The sequence below is a fragment of the Sus scrofa genome, chromosome 1 (assembly GCF_054392235.1).
Source record: "Sus scrofa isolate SSC_HxYL_T2T_F1_AM1 chromosome 1, Sscrofa_HxYL_maternal_Yorkshire_Landrace_v2.0, whole genome shotgun sequence".
In the NCBI taxonomy this organism is placed as follows: Eukaryota; Metazoa; Chordata; class Mammalia; order Artiodactyla; family Suidae; genus Sus; species Sus scrofa.
The window spans coordinates 6320737-6338047 of NC_139383.1; the positions used below are offsets into that span (position 1 = coordinate 6320737).

At 42.1% G+C, this 17311-nt stretch overlaps 1 protein-coding gene across 1 annotated transcript in view; it reads left to right on the forward strand.

The window, feature by feature from the left end:
• PRKN (parkin RBR E3 ubiquitin protein ligase) overlaps positions 1 to 17311 on the forward strand; it is a gene marked incomplete at its 5' end in the record, with an annotated part of 1030308 nt that overhangs the window by 591292 nt on the left and 421705 nt on the right. The window contains 1 exon segment of the mRNA NM_001044603.2: positions 642 to 778. Coding sequence (NP_001038068.2) covers positions 642 to 778 — 137 coding nt within the window.

Sequence of the window (17311 nt, forward strand, 5' to 3'; positions counted from 1 at the left end):
CAGGGATGGAACCCACAACCCCATGGTTCCTAGTCAGATTGCGCCACAACGGGAACTCCTAAATTCTGTTTTTCTAATTTCCAGTGAAATATGAAAGAATGCTTAACATACTTTGTGATAATTCAGCTTTTGACTTTGGGGAAGTTCAGATTCTATACATTATTATAATTATATTTAAGGAACATCTATTTAAGACTGTACAATGCCCAGTGCTATGAGAATATCAGTGTAAAGAGACACAGTGGCTACTTTCAATCTACGAGAAGAAGAGAAACCTCAACACTATGATGTGATAATGGGCCCGTAGAAATAGACGTAAGGGGATGAAATGATTATGTGGTTTATCACTGGGAATTTGGAGCAAGGAAGGCTTCTAGAAAGAGCTTGTATCCGAGCTTGGGTTTAAAGAGCTGATTGGTACATAGGGTCACCTGAAAATGTATAACAGTAAGAAAATCAGTCTTGTTTATGGATCACAGGCTGTTTCCAGAGGTAGCGTCGACATATATAAGCTCCGTGTTTAGCAGCACGGATCTTTATACAGAGTGCGCCCTGAGCAAGCCCGCAGGATTCCAGGAAGTGTTCTCCACCACATGTTGCCTTTCCAGCCTTAGAGGAAATGTGTTTCTTTACCTACGCAGGAGCCCCGTCCTGGTTTTCCAGTGCAACTGCCGCCACGTGATTTGCCTGGACTGTTTCCACCTGTACTGTGTGACGAGGCTCAATGACCGGCAGTTCGTCCATGACCCGCAGCTTGGCTACTCTCTGCCTTGTGTGGGTAAGTCTCCCACGTGCGCCGCCGTTTCGAATTCTGATTAAGAAAGAGAACAACTACTGATATAAAACTATCTTAGATATGCCCAGTCCCTACTGAGGGGTGGAAAACTCAGATATCTATTTAATCATTGCTGGGCAAGACAATGCATGTTGGGATCACAAACAGTATAAAACACTAGGGTTTGAAGGAGCTCTGTTGAACTAGAAAATGTATAAGCTACATAAAGGCATCAAAAAGAAATTTAAAATATTATTCAGCCAACATACACAAAGTATGTCTATCTATTCATCCAGAAAACTATGGATTAGTACCTGGATTCAGAGCAGCCCTATCCAATTTTTAATGGTACACCCCTGTTGCTCAAAATTTTGAACATATACACAATATATATGAGAGAAGATAAATTAAAAAGAAAGAAGAATGCTATAAAGCTGAAATGTCTAATGTTTAAATAACGTTTTATGTTTTTCAGTGTTAGGGAAGTCTTTACTTGCACTATTATTATCAGATGTATTTTTATTGAGATGAAATTCACATAATATACAATTAACCATTTTAAAGTGTACAATTCAGTGGTATTTTGTGCATTTATGTTGCTATGCAATGACAAAACCTTTTTGTCCCTGAAGAATAATACTGCGTATCCATTAAGTAATCAGTTCCAATTCTCCTTTGACCCCACCCCTGGCAGCGTGGGGTTTGTCTCCATGGACTTGCCTATTCTAGATAGTCTATGTAAAAGAAATCATAAAATATGTGACCTTTTATGTCTGCCTTTATTTGCTTAGGGTGTTTTTGACATTCATCCAAGTTGTGGCATTTGTCAGTACTTTGCCATTTTTCTAGCTGAATAATAGGCTATTACATGGACACACCCTAATTGTTTATCCATTCATTCATCGATGGGTATTTGCACTAGTTCCACCTTTTTGGCTGGTTGGAATGATGCTGCTGTAAGCATTCGTATATTTGTTTCCGTGTGGATATTTGTTTTCATTTCTCTTGGATACATATGAAGTGCAGTTGTTGGATCATATGGTAATTCTATGTTTAACCTTTTGGGGAATCACCAAATTATCTCCATAGTTGCTTCATCATTTTACATTCCCATCAACAACTGACAAGGATTCTTAGTTTTCCACATCCTTGCCAATGCTCGATATTTGTTTATTAAGTAGCCATCTTATTAAGGATGAAATAGCATTTCATTGTGGTTTTGATTTGCATTTTCTTAATGACCAATGATGTTGACTTTCTTTTCATAGTCTCGTCCACCGTTTGTATATATTCTTTAGAGAAATATCTATTCAAGCCCTTTGCGCACTTTTAACTGGGTTGTTTTTCTGTTGTCGAGATTTAATTGAGTTATTTCTTCCTCTTTATTTTTTTCTATTTCTACTAGACGTTTACCGTTATATGATTTGTAAACATTTCTCCCATTCTACAAGTTGTCTTTTCACATTCTCTGCAATGTCCTTTGATACACAAAAGTTTTTAATTTTGATGAAGTCCAATTTATCTATTTTTTCCTTTTGTTGCTCATGCTTTCAATGTCAAATCTAAGGATCCATTGCCAAATCTGAGGTCATGTAAAGTTATCCCTATGTTTTTTCCTAATAGCTTAATTCATGTTTAGGTCACTGATCCACTTTGAGTTAATTTCTGTATATATGGCATGAGGTGGGCGCTCTGGTTCCTTTAACAGTAGGAAATGGTATTCAGAAGTCACAGTCCTGGTGCGTGATGTGTCATTGTCACTAGGTTGGTCACTGCTTCTAAGGTTAGTTGCAAGAGCTATGAAACCTGCCTTTTTTAAAAAGGTAAAAACCACAATATTTATACTGACATTTCCAATTCATATTCAAGGCTATGGAGTTTTTACTTAGAGTAATTAATCTCATAACTGCCATTGCCGCTTCTCTTAGCAAAAAAACTTATTGTTGAGTGATATTAACATAATTACTCATTTGTCTTATTTCACAATACACAGACAATAGTATCCGTATTAGAATATCAATACCATCACCAAAGTATGACTGCTGAAAACAGTGTTAAGATTTTTACCATTTGTTTTACCATTAAAGTATATCCTGCAGGGAAACGGAGTCATGTGCCGGTTACTGTATAGTTATGTCACCAATTGCATACATATTTTATATTCTAATTGCTTTTCAAATCTATTGTTTTTATAATTGTGAAAAATATTAACAGGATTCCAAAGTCAAATCTGTGAAACCAGTTATATTCAAAGCAATAGAGCTTTTATTTCCAGTCTCTTCAATACTCCTTTTCTCCCATATAGGTAAGACTTTATTTGAAAAATCTCCCATTTTAAAAAACGTAAACAAATTATAGACGATGCAGTATTGATGGAGATTTGCATCATTCCCTTAAGTAAGAAGTAGAATACTGTGCGTATTTTTCTCCAGCTTGCTTTTTATTTATTCTACATTATATTTTCTGGAGCTTGTGCCCTAGTAATATATGGATATTTTCTCCATTAAAAAATTAGCATCATTGAATTCCATTATGTGGATATACTTTTCCCTTATTGGTTAATACTTGGTTTTCATTTTTTTATTACAAGCAGTGGTACAACTACTAGACTTGTATTCGCACATCTTTTCATAGTTCTGTGAGGGTATCATTGAGATAAATTCCTAGAAGTGGGGTTATATCAAAGGGAAATATGTATTTATTTTTACTAATTGTTTCCAAAGCCCCCTCCCAACAGTCCTGCCATCTTTCACTTGTAAAAGTAGCAGGCTCTCTGCTGCCTCACCCACAGACTAACTGCAAAGCTTTAAGACTGTTTTTCTAATCTTATATTTGAAAAATGGTATTTCCAATTATATTTTTTTCCTTTTTTGAACAAGGTTGGGTATCTTTTCATAAGTTTAAGATCCTTTTACACTTCTTTTTCTCCATCATTTGAAAAACATCACCTTTTGGGGAGCTCCCATTGTGGCTCAGCAGAAACGAATCTGACTAGCATCCAGGAGGGCGTAGGTTCGATCCCTGGCCTCGCTCAGTGTGTTAAGGATGCGGCATTGTGGTGAGCTGTGGTCAGATCTGGTGTGGCTGTGGTATAGGCCGGCAGCTGCAGCTCCCATTTGGCCCGTAGCCTGGGAACCTCCATATGCCACAGTTGCGGCTCTGAAAACACTAAATAAATAAATAAATACATCACCTTTTCCTCAATGGGTAGGTGGAGCAAATACATTGTATAAATTTTTCTTCAAAAGTGCGTTCTATCTAGCTCACATTTGACAGTTTGACCATTCCTCACAGTCTCGGGAAAGGTTAAAAATGTTCGATCACTTATATTTTTATAAAGATGTGTAAACTGGCTTTAATTTGGCTAGTTCCTTACACCACAAGAACGAACTAACAGCCACTATGTGAAACAGAAGATTTGCATGGTCAAGAGCTATCTCACTGAAGTGCATTATATGGATTCTCCTACAGTTTAGTGGCCTTTTAAATACCATTTAATGTTTTTTACGCTAACGGTGCTGATGGCATCCTGAGAACCTGATACCCTCCGGAGTTCCAGTTTAACAGTGGATGGGCAGGGAATAAATGCATTTTAAATATGCTACTTTGTTTTCTTTGGAATCCTTTCAGTTATTTTAGGTGACTGTACCTACTTCATTACTGGTTATTGACAAATAATAGTCCATAAAATCTTGCTTTCATTTTTTTAAAATGCCACTTACTATGGAGAAAAATATCTTCTCTGCCACCTCTTTAATGTTTAACAAGAGGCAGAAAGCTACGTGTTTGTGTATTTGGTTATTAAAAGAGACTGTAGCAAATAACCACAGGCTGAGACAGGTTAGAAACAGCAGACCCGTCAGTCACCTGAGCGCTAGCCCTTCGACACTGCATCATTCATGCCACTAATTGCTTCCTCCTATCCTCAGCAATATTTTAATATGTATCTTCAAAAGTATTCACGCGTAACAAAATACAGCGCAGCTTGTCACAGTGCCGTTTGTCATGTATTATTTTAGCCTTCTTTTTTTTATCCTAACTTCAAATTACGTTTCACATATCATGTGAAAAAAGATTTTCGAATGTTATTCTAGTTTTTTGCTGTTGTCAAAAGTGAACCGGATTGGCTTGAATGCTTGCTCAGCCCAGACATTCTTTTCGTTTATCGCTTGCTTAGTTTTCGCACGTCCTGCTGAGCGCAATGGCCTCACACCTTCCTCGGGTTGTATCTTGGGGCCCATCATGCCCACAGGGTGAGGTGGACTGTACCTCTCAAGGTCAAGGACCCCTGTCTACTCTTTGGGCTTGTGCTTACTGGGTTAGCACCATCTTTAATTAATGGCATCTTTGTGGGAAACTTGAATGTTTTTCAGTCACTTATGTATTTTAACAGAGCTGGTTAATAGGAGAGAATGTCTTCCTGATTCTTTTTTCCAAGCACATGGCATCTTCTGCAAAAAGGAACCGCCAGGAGAGGCCCCCCTCTGTAGGAGTCTGTGTGCGGGACTTCCCTGTCTCCTCAGGATGCTCCCTTTACAATTCATGACACATGGTTATCTGACGGGCAAACCAGCATATGAGCAGAATCAGTATCTGCCTGTGCGTTCTCAGTGAAGCTTAATTGATTTCACATAATACATGTGTAAGCCTTAAAATTACCCTCCCCCATCCACCAATGAATCATTTGTGGGTGTACACAGAACATGCAGGAAGCCAAGTTCAAACGCTGGCTCTGAGACTCCCTACCTTTGTAATGCAGGACACGTCACCTGACCTCAGTGTGCCTTGGTTTCGCTTTAAGGTAAAATGGGAATAATACAACAGCACCTATCACATATGTTGGTATGTGGATGCGTTAAAATAATGCCACCTAAAGCGCCTTGAGGTTAAGCGCTGAAGATAATGAGTGCACAATGAATACCGGCTTTTGTTATTTCAATTGTTACATAAGCATATATTCCCAGAATATAGAATGTACTTGTGCAGAGGTATGTATATTAATAGAGGAACATGTATTTAGAAGTCTTTAAAGGTAGGTTGGTGTTTCCTGCAACTCAATGCACAAAGCACCCGATTATCAAGCATCATTCACCTATCCAGGTAGCTGGCCCTCTTTTCCCCTTGGTTTTCTTGACTTTGACTTTGACTCATAGAGCACAGAAGCAGACACAGAAAGTAGGAATTTAACAGAAATAGAAAATCAAAGCTTTTCGAACTATAGGTAGAAACAGCAGACTATCAGAAGCAAGAATTGATTGACTGCCATATCATTTCCATGGTAGTTTTGTCCCTCAGTGGAACTAATGAAAGGTTATATGACTTAATAACACCTGTGAATCTTATAAATAAAATGTAATATGATGAAAAGCAAAAATGATGGTAAATTCCATAAAGGCACTAAGAATGTATTGAAAGGCAGCTTTGTGGGACCTGAAGTATTCCAGCAAGACTCAAAATCTTAATTCAAAATTAGTTTGAATTAAAGCAAGGGGCATTTATTTCTCAAGCCATCACTTCCTTTCAAGGACGAAGTCCACGTCTACCCACGAGCCATGGATACTCTTGCAATGAAACCCACAGCTCGAATCCACTCCTTCGCTTTTCTAACCACAGGGTTTGCATGAACCTATAAATGGGAGACCCACCGGTAAAGAAATCTTGGGATGGGCTTGGTGGTAGCATTCCTACTTCGGCCTAGGCCAAAGGACATTCTGATGCTCACAAACTAGAGAGGGTTATTCTGCTAGGCTATTGGGGGGACATGTCTATTCAAGATGGTTCTTGCTCACTGTGTGATAAATGCAGCTATTTAATCTTCACACTTCTCCACATCCATACAAAACAGTACTTACCTCAAAATCCATTATTTATCACCTCCAGAGCCCAGGAAGCAAACCATTCATTAGTGTTTGAATAGTGACATTATGAGAAAGAAAAAAGAAAAAAGCCTGAGATCAGTTTTCTGGGACAATTAAATATATATCAAAAAAAGAGACTAAGTAGAATTAGCCCTTTTTTTTTCAAATTACACTGGCTCCACAGAAGCCACAAAAGAGCTAGATATAGCATGTATTTCTATTGCTGTATGACTCCCATACCAAATTTCTTGCTGTGTCCGTAAAAATTCACCATTTCTATATAAATGTCCAATACCTCTTACCCCCAAAACATAAGATGCTCTCTTTTCCAAACCTAGTCTTTCAGATCTCTTTCAACCCCCTTAAGCTAAAAGCTTCAAAGCTCAATTTTAGACACACGCATTCTTCAAGGTATGACTAGTCAGTGATGAACCAACCTTTTCCACTGGCATAATTATCATGATGAACAATTAAAACTGGCTCAAAACGCCTTTCAAGGACAAACCTGGCTTCCTTCATGTGAGCTCCTCATTTGACCAGAAATTTTGTTATGCTGAACTTTACTTCCCTGCGAGTAAAAATGAGCCATCTGATGAGAGCCATTGCCGAGTACCTTCCTTACCGAATAAGGTACCCCTGGGATGCTTACATGCAGGCATCCATTGAGCCCCCACAAAGCCCTATTAGAATGGATGTTGTCATTCTTCCCATTTTATAGATGACACACTAGAGGCTCACAGAATTTAATTAAATTGCATATGGTATTACGGCTGGACATAGCAGAGCTGCTCCTCAACTGACTGGCTCTAGAAGGCATGCTCTTAATCTCTTTAGGAGCAGATAAGCCTGTAAACAGCAAAGTACAAAGCCTCTAAAAGGTCTATGGAAAAGAAAGTCAAGGGAAGGGTATCTAATTTTTTGGCCCTTTTCCCATATTTAAACCAGCAGCAAACTTAAAAAGTAGGAATTATTTGTATTTTTAATATATTTTTGGTTAAAATGTAGTTGATTTCCAATGTTGTGCCAATTTTTGCTATACAGTAAAGTGACCCAGTTATGTGTGTGTGTGTGTGTGTGTGTATGCGTATATATCTATGCATTCCTTTTCTTATGTTATCTTCCATCAGGTTCTATCTAAAGAGACTAGATATAGTTCCTGGGCTGTACAGCAGGACTTCACTGCTTATCCCTTCTAAATGGAATGATTTGCATCTACTAACCCCAAGCTCCCTGTCCTTCCCACTTCCCCCCTCCTCCTGCTTGGCAACCACAAATCTGTTCTCTAGGTCTGTGAGTCCGTTTCTGTTTTATAGCCTGTTCATCTGTGCCATATTTTAGATTATTCCTCTTTTTCATAGGGAGAGGTAAAGGGTTAGTAGCATTTGAGCTTCATGGTCAGGAAGGGTGGAGCTGAGATTTCAGCCCAGGTGTGGTAGCTCCACAGCTCCCTGCTCCCTCGGCCCCCACCGCCCTGCTTCTCGCTGGGCAGTGGTTCTCAACCCGCAATGCGCCTTCAGTAATATGGCAATTTCTAAAAGTCCCAATACCCAGGCCTTGCTTGAGTCCAATTAAATGAGGACCTCTGGGGGCAGCCCTCTGTATTTGTTGAAGGCCTCAGGTTTAAAAGTTTGAGAACTACTACAGGGGTAAGCATTCTACAAGCTGTATATATTTTGTCTTTTTAGGGCCACACCTAAGGCATATGGAGGTTCCCAGGCTAGGAGTGAAATCAGAACTGTGGCTGCCGGCCACAGCCATAGCAACGCAACCTACACCACAGTTCACCCCAACGCTGGATCCTTAACCCCCTGAGCGAGGCCAGGGATCGAACTCACACCCATATGGATACCGGTTGCGTTCATAACCCGCAGAGCCACACCAGGAACTCCAGCAGCAGCAAGGTATTTTCCGGGGCAGAGTGTAGCATTAATAAGCACAAATATACTCCCTCTGCCCTTATCTATTTTGTCCATGAGTAATTTGCCTTGCTAACAAGCATAGGTTTTTCAATAAATGTTGATGGAGGTGAAAATAAGATGGGCAAACACAGCCAAGTGGCCTGTTTCCAGAGCCCCTGACAAATTCGTGCATGAAGTTAAGAGCTTTGGAGGCAACTCCACAGTTATTTTGAAATATTTGCTGTCTTTTCACCTTACCCACTGTCGTTACGTTCCATGCTAAGGATGAATTGGAAATGCGGAAGCATTTCGTGCATCGGCTCCTAACACCGAGCGGCCCTCACACATCTCGGCGGGGCTTCAGGCATTTGGGGAGATTTACTTGAGAATGTGCAGCTCTGGAACTTATATGATGAAGACAATGCAGAGTGTGTTCACTCTAGTCCATCGTGGATCCTGGTAACACAGATTCCGGTTGCCTTGGGGTGTCTGAGGAAGGAGTTCCCACCCCCCGATAATATGCCATTGCAGAGTTCCCATTATGGCTCAGTGGGTTAAGAACCCAGCTAGTATCCATTTGGACGCAGGTTCGATCCCTGACCTTGCTCGGTGGGTTAAGGATCCAGCATTGCAGCAAGCTGCTATGTAGGTCGCAGATGCAGCTCGGATCCCTTGTTGCTGTGGCTGTTGCCGCAGCAGTGCCAATTTGACTCCTATAGCCCAGGAACTTCCATGTGCTGCAGGTACTGCCATAAAAAGAAGAAAAAAAAGTCATAGGCCTTGCCACTCGTGCCATCAAACTTATCCCTACCTCTGCTTTCAATGCTTCACTTTTCTTTTAGCTCTTCTCCCAGGTCACTTTTCATACAATTCTCATTTCCATACAACAGAAAATGACATTTTCTTTTTTCTTTTTTTTTCTTTCTTTCTTTGTCTTTTTAAGCTTGCACCTGCAGCATATGGAAGTTCCCAGGCTAGGGGTTCAATCGGAGCTGTAGCCACCAGCCCATACCACAGCCACAGCCATAGCCATGCCAGATCCGAGCCACATCTGCAACCCACACCACAGGTCATGACAACATCGGATCCTTAACCCACTGAGCGAGGCCAAGGATCGAACCTGTGTCCTCATGGATACTAATTAGATTCGTTTCTGCTGAGCCACAATGGGAACTCTGACGTTTCCTTTCTATCTCATGTCTCCACTCACCAAATACAGTCTACTAGTGTCCTAGATCAAACTCAGTCAGCGACATCAAGCACAAGGCAGAAGATTCTGGTCCTTTTGAGAAACAGAGATATTCTTGATGTCTGGAGAGTCAGTTAGACTGGTTTTGAGACAGCTCTGTGGGAGGCTAAAGATAAAATCCAACATAAAAAATTATTTCGGCTCTTGCACATGGCATTCCCAAATGCACACCAAAAAAACCCAAGTCACTATAATTTCCATAGCCACATGGAAAATTAGGAAAGGTATTAAAAGAAAGATCACCAAGAAAGATGTGCTCATGGTCAGCACATATCTTGAAATTTCAGTGTAGTTAGTTACTAAATAGTTGCTCATTTAAAGCATAAAATATAATGTGATAGGTACATATTCAATACAGGTAAAAATATAAATTTTTAGTATTTCTGAAAGTATTTCTGAAAATCAGTTTGGCAATTTATATTAGTTTTAAAATATTGACAAACTGCCTAGAAACCTGCTCCTGCACACATACTTCTTACGTCTGTCTGTCTCTGAAGTACACAGTCTATTCTCCTAGCACCCAGATCGTGAAAAATTATAGCAGCCACCATGGAAATGGCAGCACCAGGCTTCAAACAGCTGATGAGCTTGCAGTCCAAAGCCAATGTTCTTTCAACCTCAAAAGTAATGGAAATTCAATCAAACTTCCTATTTTTCTAAGGGTAATAATACTAAACTCTTTGTTTTACTGTTGCGGGATGGTTTAGCAGTTTGGGTGGTTTTCCTTTGACTTGGGTGTATGAGGCAGTGTAAAGCCAGTCTAACTTCCCTAACAAAAGCATCACTGAAATCACGGAATCAAGGCTCATTGTCCCCTGTGTCAGGGTCCCATGTGGGTTGGCTGTGAGGCCTCTGCCACACACCATCACACAGGGACTCAGCTTTCTGCTACTTAGTGGTTCTGCCTCCTCAGCAGCCTGGGGGTCCCCACTGGACTCTCTTCACCCAGGCCGGCTGCAGACCAAGAGGGAGCAGGAGCTCCTTCTGGATCGTTCTGGGGATTTAGAGACCAAGCCTGGAAATGGAGCCAGCACGTCTTCCCTCATTCCTCATTCCAGAACCTAGCCTCAGGGCTCCACCCAGCCACAGGGGGTGGGGGGCGCGGAGGGTGTGTGTCAGGGAGCTGGGCACACAGCCTGGCTCTGTGCCCAGGAGGAAAAGCAGACAGGGCTGTGGGCACACAGCAACCTCTCGTGCTGGTGAAGAGGATGGTGCTCATAAAATTTATTGAATGGCTTTGCAGCTTCCTCTCCCTGCCTACAAAAGGAACAACACTCAATCAAGTAGCTTCGTTATCAGGAGTGACTGGTACATGGACAAGGACCAGCAAAAGAGCTGTAGGACAGAATTGATGGCATCCAGGAGCCCATTTGAGCCAGATCGACAGGCCCTCTCTGTGCAGTCCTATGTTTGGCCTCGGAAGTGCTGCCTTTGTCTAAGTCTGCTTCAGAGGGGACACGGGGCTTGCACACTTGTTTGAGGCTCGCCTGTGCCTTTAGTGTTTACAAGTGAAAGGACTCTATGCGCCTGTTTGAAGTGCTACCAATCGCAGTGTTTCTCCCTTTCAGAGGAGCCCCGCATCCCAGAAAATTGCACCCCTGATGCCTGATTCTTAATTGTTTAGGCTTCTACTTTCCAAACTGCCTTTCATCTTCTTCTCTTGCATCCAATTAAGTGAAAAATGACGTTTTAAGAAAACAGGGGAGTCCCCATTGTGGTGCAGGGGTACTGAACCCACTGGTATCCCCTCAGTGGGTTGAGGGTCCGGCGTTGCCATGAGCTGGGGTGTCGGTCGCAGACGAGGCTCAGATCCTGTGCTGCTGTCGCCGGCAGCTGTAGTTCCAGTTCAACCCCTAGCCTGGGAACTTCCATATGCCACAGGTGCGGCCCTAAAACAGACAAAGAAAAAAAATAGAAAAGAAAAAGGGGAGGAAAGGAAAGGGAAGTGAAAAGAAAGAAAGAAAAGAAGAAAAGAAACGAAACAGTGGGGATGCCTTGAGTAGCTAACAGGGAAACAAATACAATCTCTTTCCACCGACTTCTGCCCGGACTCGGAAGAGCATTGTTTTCAAGGGCAAAGGTAAACCATTTTTAAGTAGAAATTGTTACTTGCCCAGAAATGTATAGACCGATACTTTTAAGTGCTTAAGATAGCTACAGGAGTTGTTCAAAACACCTGTTTGGGGGCGTTCTTCTTCTTTTTATAAAAATGTACATATCCAGAGTCCTCTCCCTGGCCTTCTCAGCAGTTGGCGTGATTCTAGAGTCTGTGCAGCCTGGGGTGTGGCAGCCGCAGTGGGCCAGACCCGCTGGGTCCTCTAGCCCGCGTCTCAGGAAGCAAGAAGGGAGCTCTGTCTTCCTGAGCCACTGGTTTCTGGACTCGTCCCAACTTTATTCTGAAAGAATGGGGGCCATTTGTGGTCAAGAAAATTTAAGTTTATTTGTGCTTTAGATTTTAGCTCTGCATTTCCTGACTTGGACTGTTGTTGCTTTTGTATTCATTTGGTTTTGGCTTTTGTATTCATTTGCTTTTGGCCACACCAGCGGCACGTGGAAGTCTCTGGGGTAGGCATCAAACCTGAGCCACCGCAGTAACCCGAGGCTCAGCAGTGGCAATGCCAAGGCCTTCACCGCTCGGCCACGAGGGAAACTCCCAGATGTTGCTTTTTTAAAAATTGTCCTACTTTTTCCCTTCATTACTTCTCCGTCCCCGTCCTCATCCACAGGCTGTATTCAGTGCCTGCCGAGGCTGTGTTTCGTTCTGTGTTTTCCCTTGGCCACTGAACACACACACACACACAGACACACACACACACACACACACAGTGAGAAAACTTTTTTCTCCCTTCCTGTACGATGTCTTGTATTAATGAGACTTCCTGCATAGAAATTGCCGTGAGCTGGTGACCTCCAACTCTCTTTGAAATAATTAATAATGTGCTTAGAGGGGTTGATTTACATATTCATGAGCGTTTATATCACTTGGTTCCGAAGGAGGACAGTGAACCAATTTAATGTTTTAAATACAGAGCGATTTAGCAGGAGGAGGAGTGGTTTCATATTTTAATGTCAAGATGGAGAGAACGATGAAGTATCAGAATCGAGTAAAATCTGACCATCGTTTAGGTCATCTTACATGCTCTATTACTGAGTCCCCTTAGGAGCTGGGGAAATTAATATCGCTTAGGTTTTCTGCTTTTCAAGGCTTTGCAAGAAATCATCTGTCTTGAAATTATGTTTCTATAAAGGGAAACAGTGTATGAAAAACCCGGAACCACTGAAAGAGCGTGGGGTGGGGGGGCGGAAATAGTGTTCAAAGAAGTGGAATCATTCTGTCTGACTCGGTTCAAAACTCTGTTCTCTCCCCCTCCTGCTGCCCGTCAGAGCCCTTTCCTGTGGCTCACGTGGAAGAATGCTTTTGTCCTTGGCCCCTGTGCTGGTTGGCCAGGGCTGCCATAACACAATGCAACAGACCGGGTGGCTTACGCAACAGAACCTTACTGTCTCATGCATAAGAAGAGGCTGGCCCTCAAGGTCAAGTGCTGGGAGGCTTGGTTTCCTTGGAGAAAGTTCCCCTTGGCTCGGGGCTGGCTGTGCTCATGCTGCCCCTTCGCCTGGTTGACTCACTGTGTGTACAGCCCTGGGGTCTCTCTGTGTCTGCTCCTCTCCTCTGCCTACGAGGACACTTGTCACATGAGACTAGAGCCCACCCTGACAGTCTCATTTGAACGTAGTTGCTTCTTCAGGGTCCCATCTCTGAATATACATCGGTACTGTGTGTGGGCTGAGCCGTCAATATATGAATTTTTGACAGACAAAATTCCATCCGTAATAGCCACCTCCTAGGTTCTGAAATAGTTTTCCAATATTTGGCACCCCCAAATGCAGAGAAGGGCCACTGAACATGAACCCCGTATCCTGGTCCTAGGATACGACTTGTTTTTCATCCTTCTTTCCCCCCTCCCACCCCCACCCCCGCTCCTACTCAATGTCCCCTGGTTTCCCAGGTAGCAGCACCAGGTAGCCTAAGGAATGCAGAAAACTGGGCCAATTACCTGCCTGTTAAAATCTGGGCTCACTAGGGAACATGTCAGGGAGGATCCTCTGAACCAACTCCTCCATCCTCTGTGAAAGTAAAAACCCAATAACCGCCTCGGAGGTGGAGCTGGTTAGGATGGCATTTGCCGGCCTGTCGTCCTCCTTGTGCCTCCACAGGGATTGTCACAAACCCAGGCCCCTAAAGGAAGCTCTCCCGCATATTGTGGTCCAAAGGTTAGAGCAGACACACAAAAGCACTTCAATTCCTGCCCAGGGCAGCGGTGGAGTCAGGGCGTGGGTAGGTGGGCAGTGTGTCGGGGGGTGCTTTTCTTCAAAGCCCTGCTTCTGTCTCCCGTTTCTGCCCTCCCGCTAGGACGTATGGCTCCGTTCATGGTCAGACTGACCTCCGTTCATGGTCAGGGTCTAGCTGATGGAGGGGAAGAGGTGACAGAGGCATGCCCCTTTCTGAGCAGCCCCACCCTGGCAACGGTGCCTACCTCTCCCTTCGTCGGCCAGCACAGGGCCCTTCGGCCTTGTATGTGGCCGGGGAGCCTGGAAAAAGAAATCTGGAGAAATATCAAGGTACAGAGCAGAGTTTAGATAGACAGCTGGCAGTCTGTGCCAAAAGGTTTTCCTTGGAGTGGGGGGGGGAGCTCAGCTTCCAGGTCGGTAGACGGTTGCATATCCATGACTTGGGGGTCCTGGGCCAAGTGCTGACTCTGCAGTCAGACGGCGCTGATCCAGTTTCAGACCTGCTCTGCTGGATGCTGAGCTGATTTTCTCATTTAAAATGAAAATAAGTTTTAACGCAGAATTAAATCAGATTGTATGCAAAACTGACTGACACACTCCCTGATACACAATCGGTGTTCCATAGTGACAGCTTCCCTGTCTCCACTAATTATAGGCCCGGATTTCAGACTTTCTAGACACGTTTGTCTAGCAGGAAACTTGAAGGTGCAATTAAGATTTCATGGGAGTTCCCTTCGTGGCTCAGTGGAAACGAATCTGACTAGTTTATCTGTCAGGACGCAGGTTCCATCTCTGGCCTCGCTCAGTGGGTTGAGGATCCGGCATTGCCATGAGCTGTGGTATAGGCCACAGACACGGCTTGGATCTGGTGTTGCTGTGGCCACAGCTCCGATTCAACCCCTAGCCTGGGAACCCCCATATACCACAGGTACAGCCCTTACAAAGACAAAAAAAAAAAAAAAAAAAAAAAAAAAAAAGATTTCATGGCAAGGAGTTCCTGTTGCGGCACATTGGAAATGAATCCAACTAGTATCCATGAGGATGCGGTTCAATCCCTGGCCTCCCTCAGTGGGTTAAGGATCTGGCGTTGCTGTGAACTGTGGTGTAGGTTGCAAATGCAGCTCAGATCCAGCATTGCTGCAGCCGTGGCTAGCAGTTGTAGCTCCAGTTCTACCCCTAGCATGGGAATTTCTATATGCTACAAGTGCAGCCCTAAGAAGCAAAAAAAAAAATTTCATGGCTAAACGGTAAAAATGTAATTTTACATATTAACAATTAATGGAAATAATTCCTACAAATCAGGAATTAACATGTATAAGTGATATATAAATGACATTACATAAATATAATCCCATAAAAAATTCTGGAAAATTTACACCTGAATGTTCTTTTTAAAATTATTAAAATGGATTCACTCTATATAACCAGAATCTCCAAAGTACTCTTTTATAAAGCAGACACATGTAGGAGTATAAAAGTTGTATTAACAAGGCCACCACCATTTATTATTTCTCTTCTGTTTCTCAGAGCATCAGGGTGCTCTTCTACTAGTTACTAGTGTAACTTTTAAGACTTCCATCAAAAAGTTTGTATTTGGCATAGACCAGTGAGTAATGAGTAATTTCCCCTAAGTGCTTTTGGATTATAATCAAGACGAATATTGAGCCAATAGTGGTCTGATATTTAAATCCCATTATTCCAAAGAAATCGAGCGGTACGCTAAAAGAAATAACCTACTTTGTGATGCAGGACAAAAAATTTTACAGCCCCTGTGTACTTTTTATATCACCCTTTACTTTGTGTGTTTGTTCAAAAGTATGTAAAATGGTAGCAGTAGCTGTAAATTAGTATTGGGATTCATATTCAGGTTTTGTTTTCTTACTGATAGAGGTTCCCAACCAAAATTTTGTGGAGCACTGATTTATACAGTGGATTTCAGAGAGTTTGACCACTACCCACAGGAAAAAAAAAATACATTTTACATTATAGTACTTAAATATATAAATTATGCACACTTATGTAATTGAAAAAAAATTCGGAAAACAATACTTTACTACTATTTGAGACATACGCTGATATTTTCAGTTTTAACCTATTTCAGGTATATTTCAGATGCATCCAAAACAGGGAAAAAAATTTGCTGTTTTAAATCAGCTTGTTTTAAGCCCTCTACCTCTGCAGAAATACCCCAGCTTCCCTTAGGAGCCCATTTTAGTGTTTGGGTATTTCAAGTACCAGCCATACTCAAGTACCATATAAATACTTTACGTGTATTTTTAAACATAAGCCATGCCTGCCACCACAATTATAAATTAAATAGACAGACTAGGTTTTGAAAAACCTCACCATCCCTCTATCCATTCTTCTAGTCACTTAAAAAGTATGTGATAAAACCTATAACATTTTGACACAACTTAATTAAAAAACACATTTTAGATGTACATGTAACTTTCAGGAATGCCACCACCAAAGACAGAGACAACGCAGTCGCTCTACTGCTATATTCGGGGTGGGGGGAGTGGGCGTGTCACCTCCAGGGACACAAAAGTCAGAGCACCCCACCTTTCTTCACTCCCAAGCCCCCCAAACAGACAACTTTATGACTGTCATAATTTAAATAATTAAATATTCTAATAGCCTAAAAGCGAATGACTCCTAACAGTGTTTACTTTTCTATCATGTTAGAATTTATAAGTAAATTCTCTGTTTTGTCCTTAGAGGTTCATCAGAAATACAGTGGTTAACGTTCACAGCTTTGTCTCCAAGAGGTTTTTTTTTTTTTTTTTTTTTCCCCCCCCGCCGTGCTAATTCTTCTAAGGGAAATGGCAACAGTTGCCTTCAAATGTGTTCTTTGTGTCCTATAGTGAGATGTTTTAATTCGTTAACTAGAATCTGTTTTCCAAATTAGACTACCTTGTGGAAATAGTGCTGAACTAGAATCCCTGAGATCTAGTCCTAACTCTACCATTAAATCAACACCTTGTTAATTTATGGTCGAATCACTCACTCGTAAGCCTTGTGTAGATGGAATCTTATTTCAGGCTCAAGATGATTCTGTGTGGTCTTTATTAATAATCCTATTCAGCGAGTGAGAAACCAAGGCTCTCAGAAGCTGAATTCAAACACAAGCCTGCCTATCTCCAAAGCTTATTTTTCTTCTCCACTCTTTTATTCATGGTATTTATTTCATTTCCAGGCTCCCTTCCAACCTCAAAAATGCTAAATCCTTGACTGTTGGCCC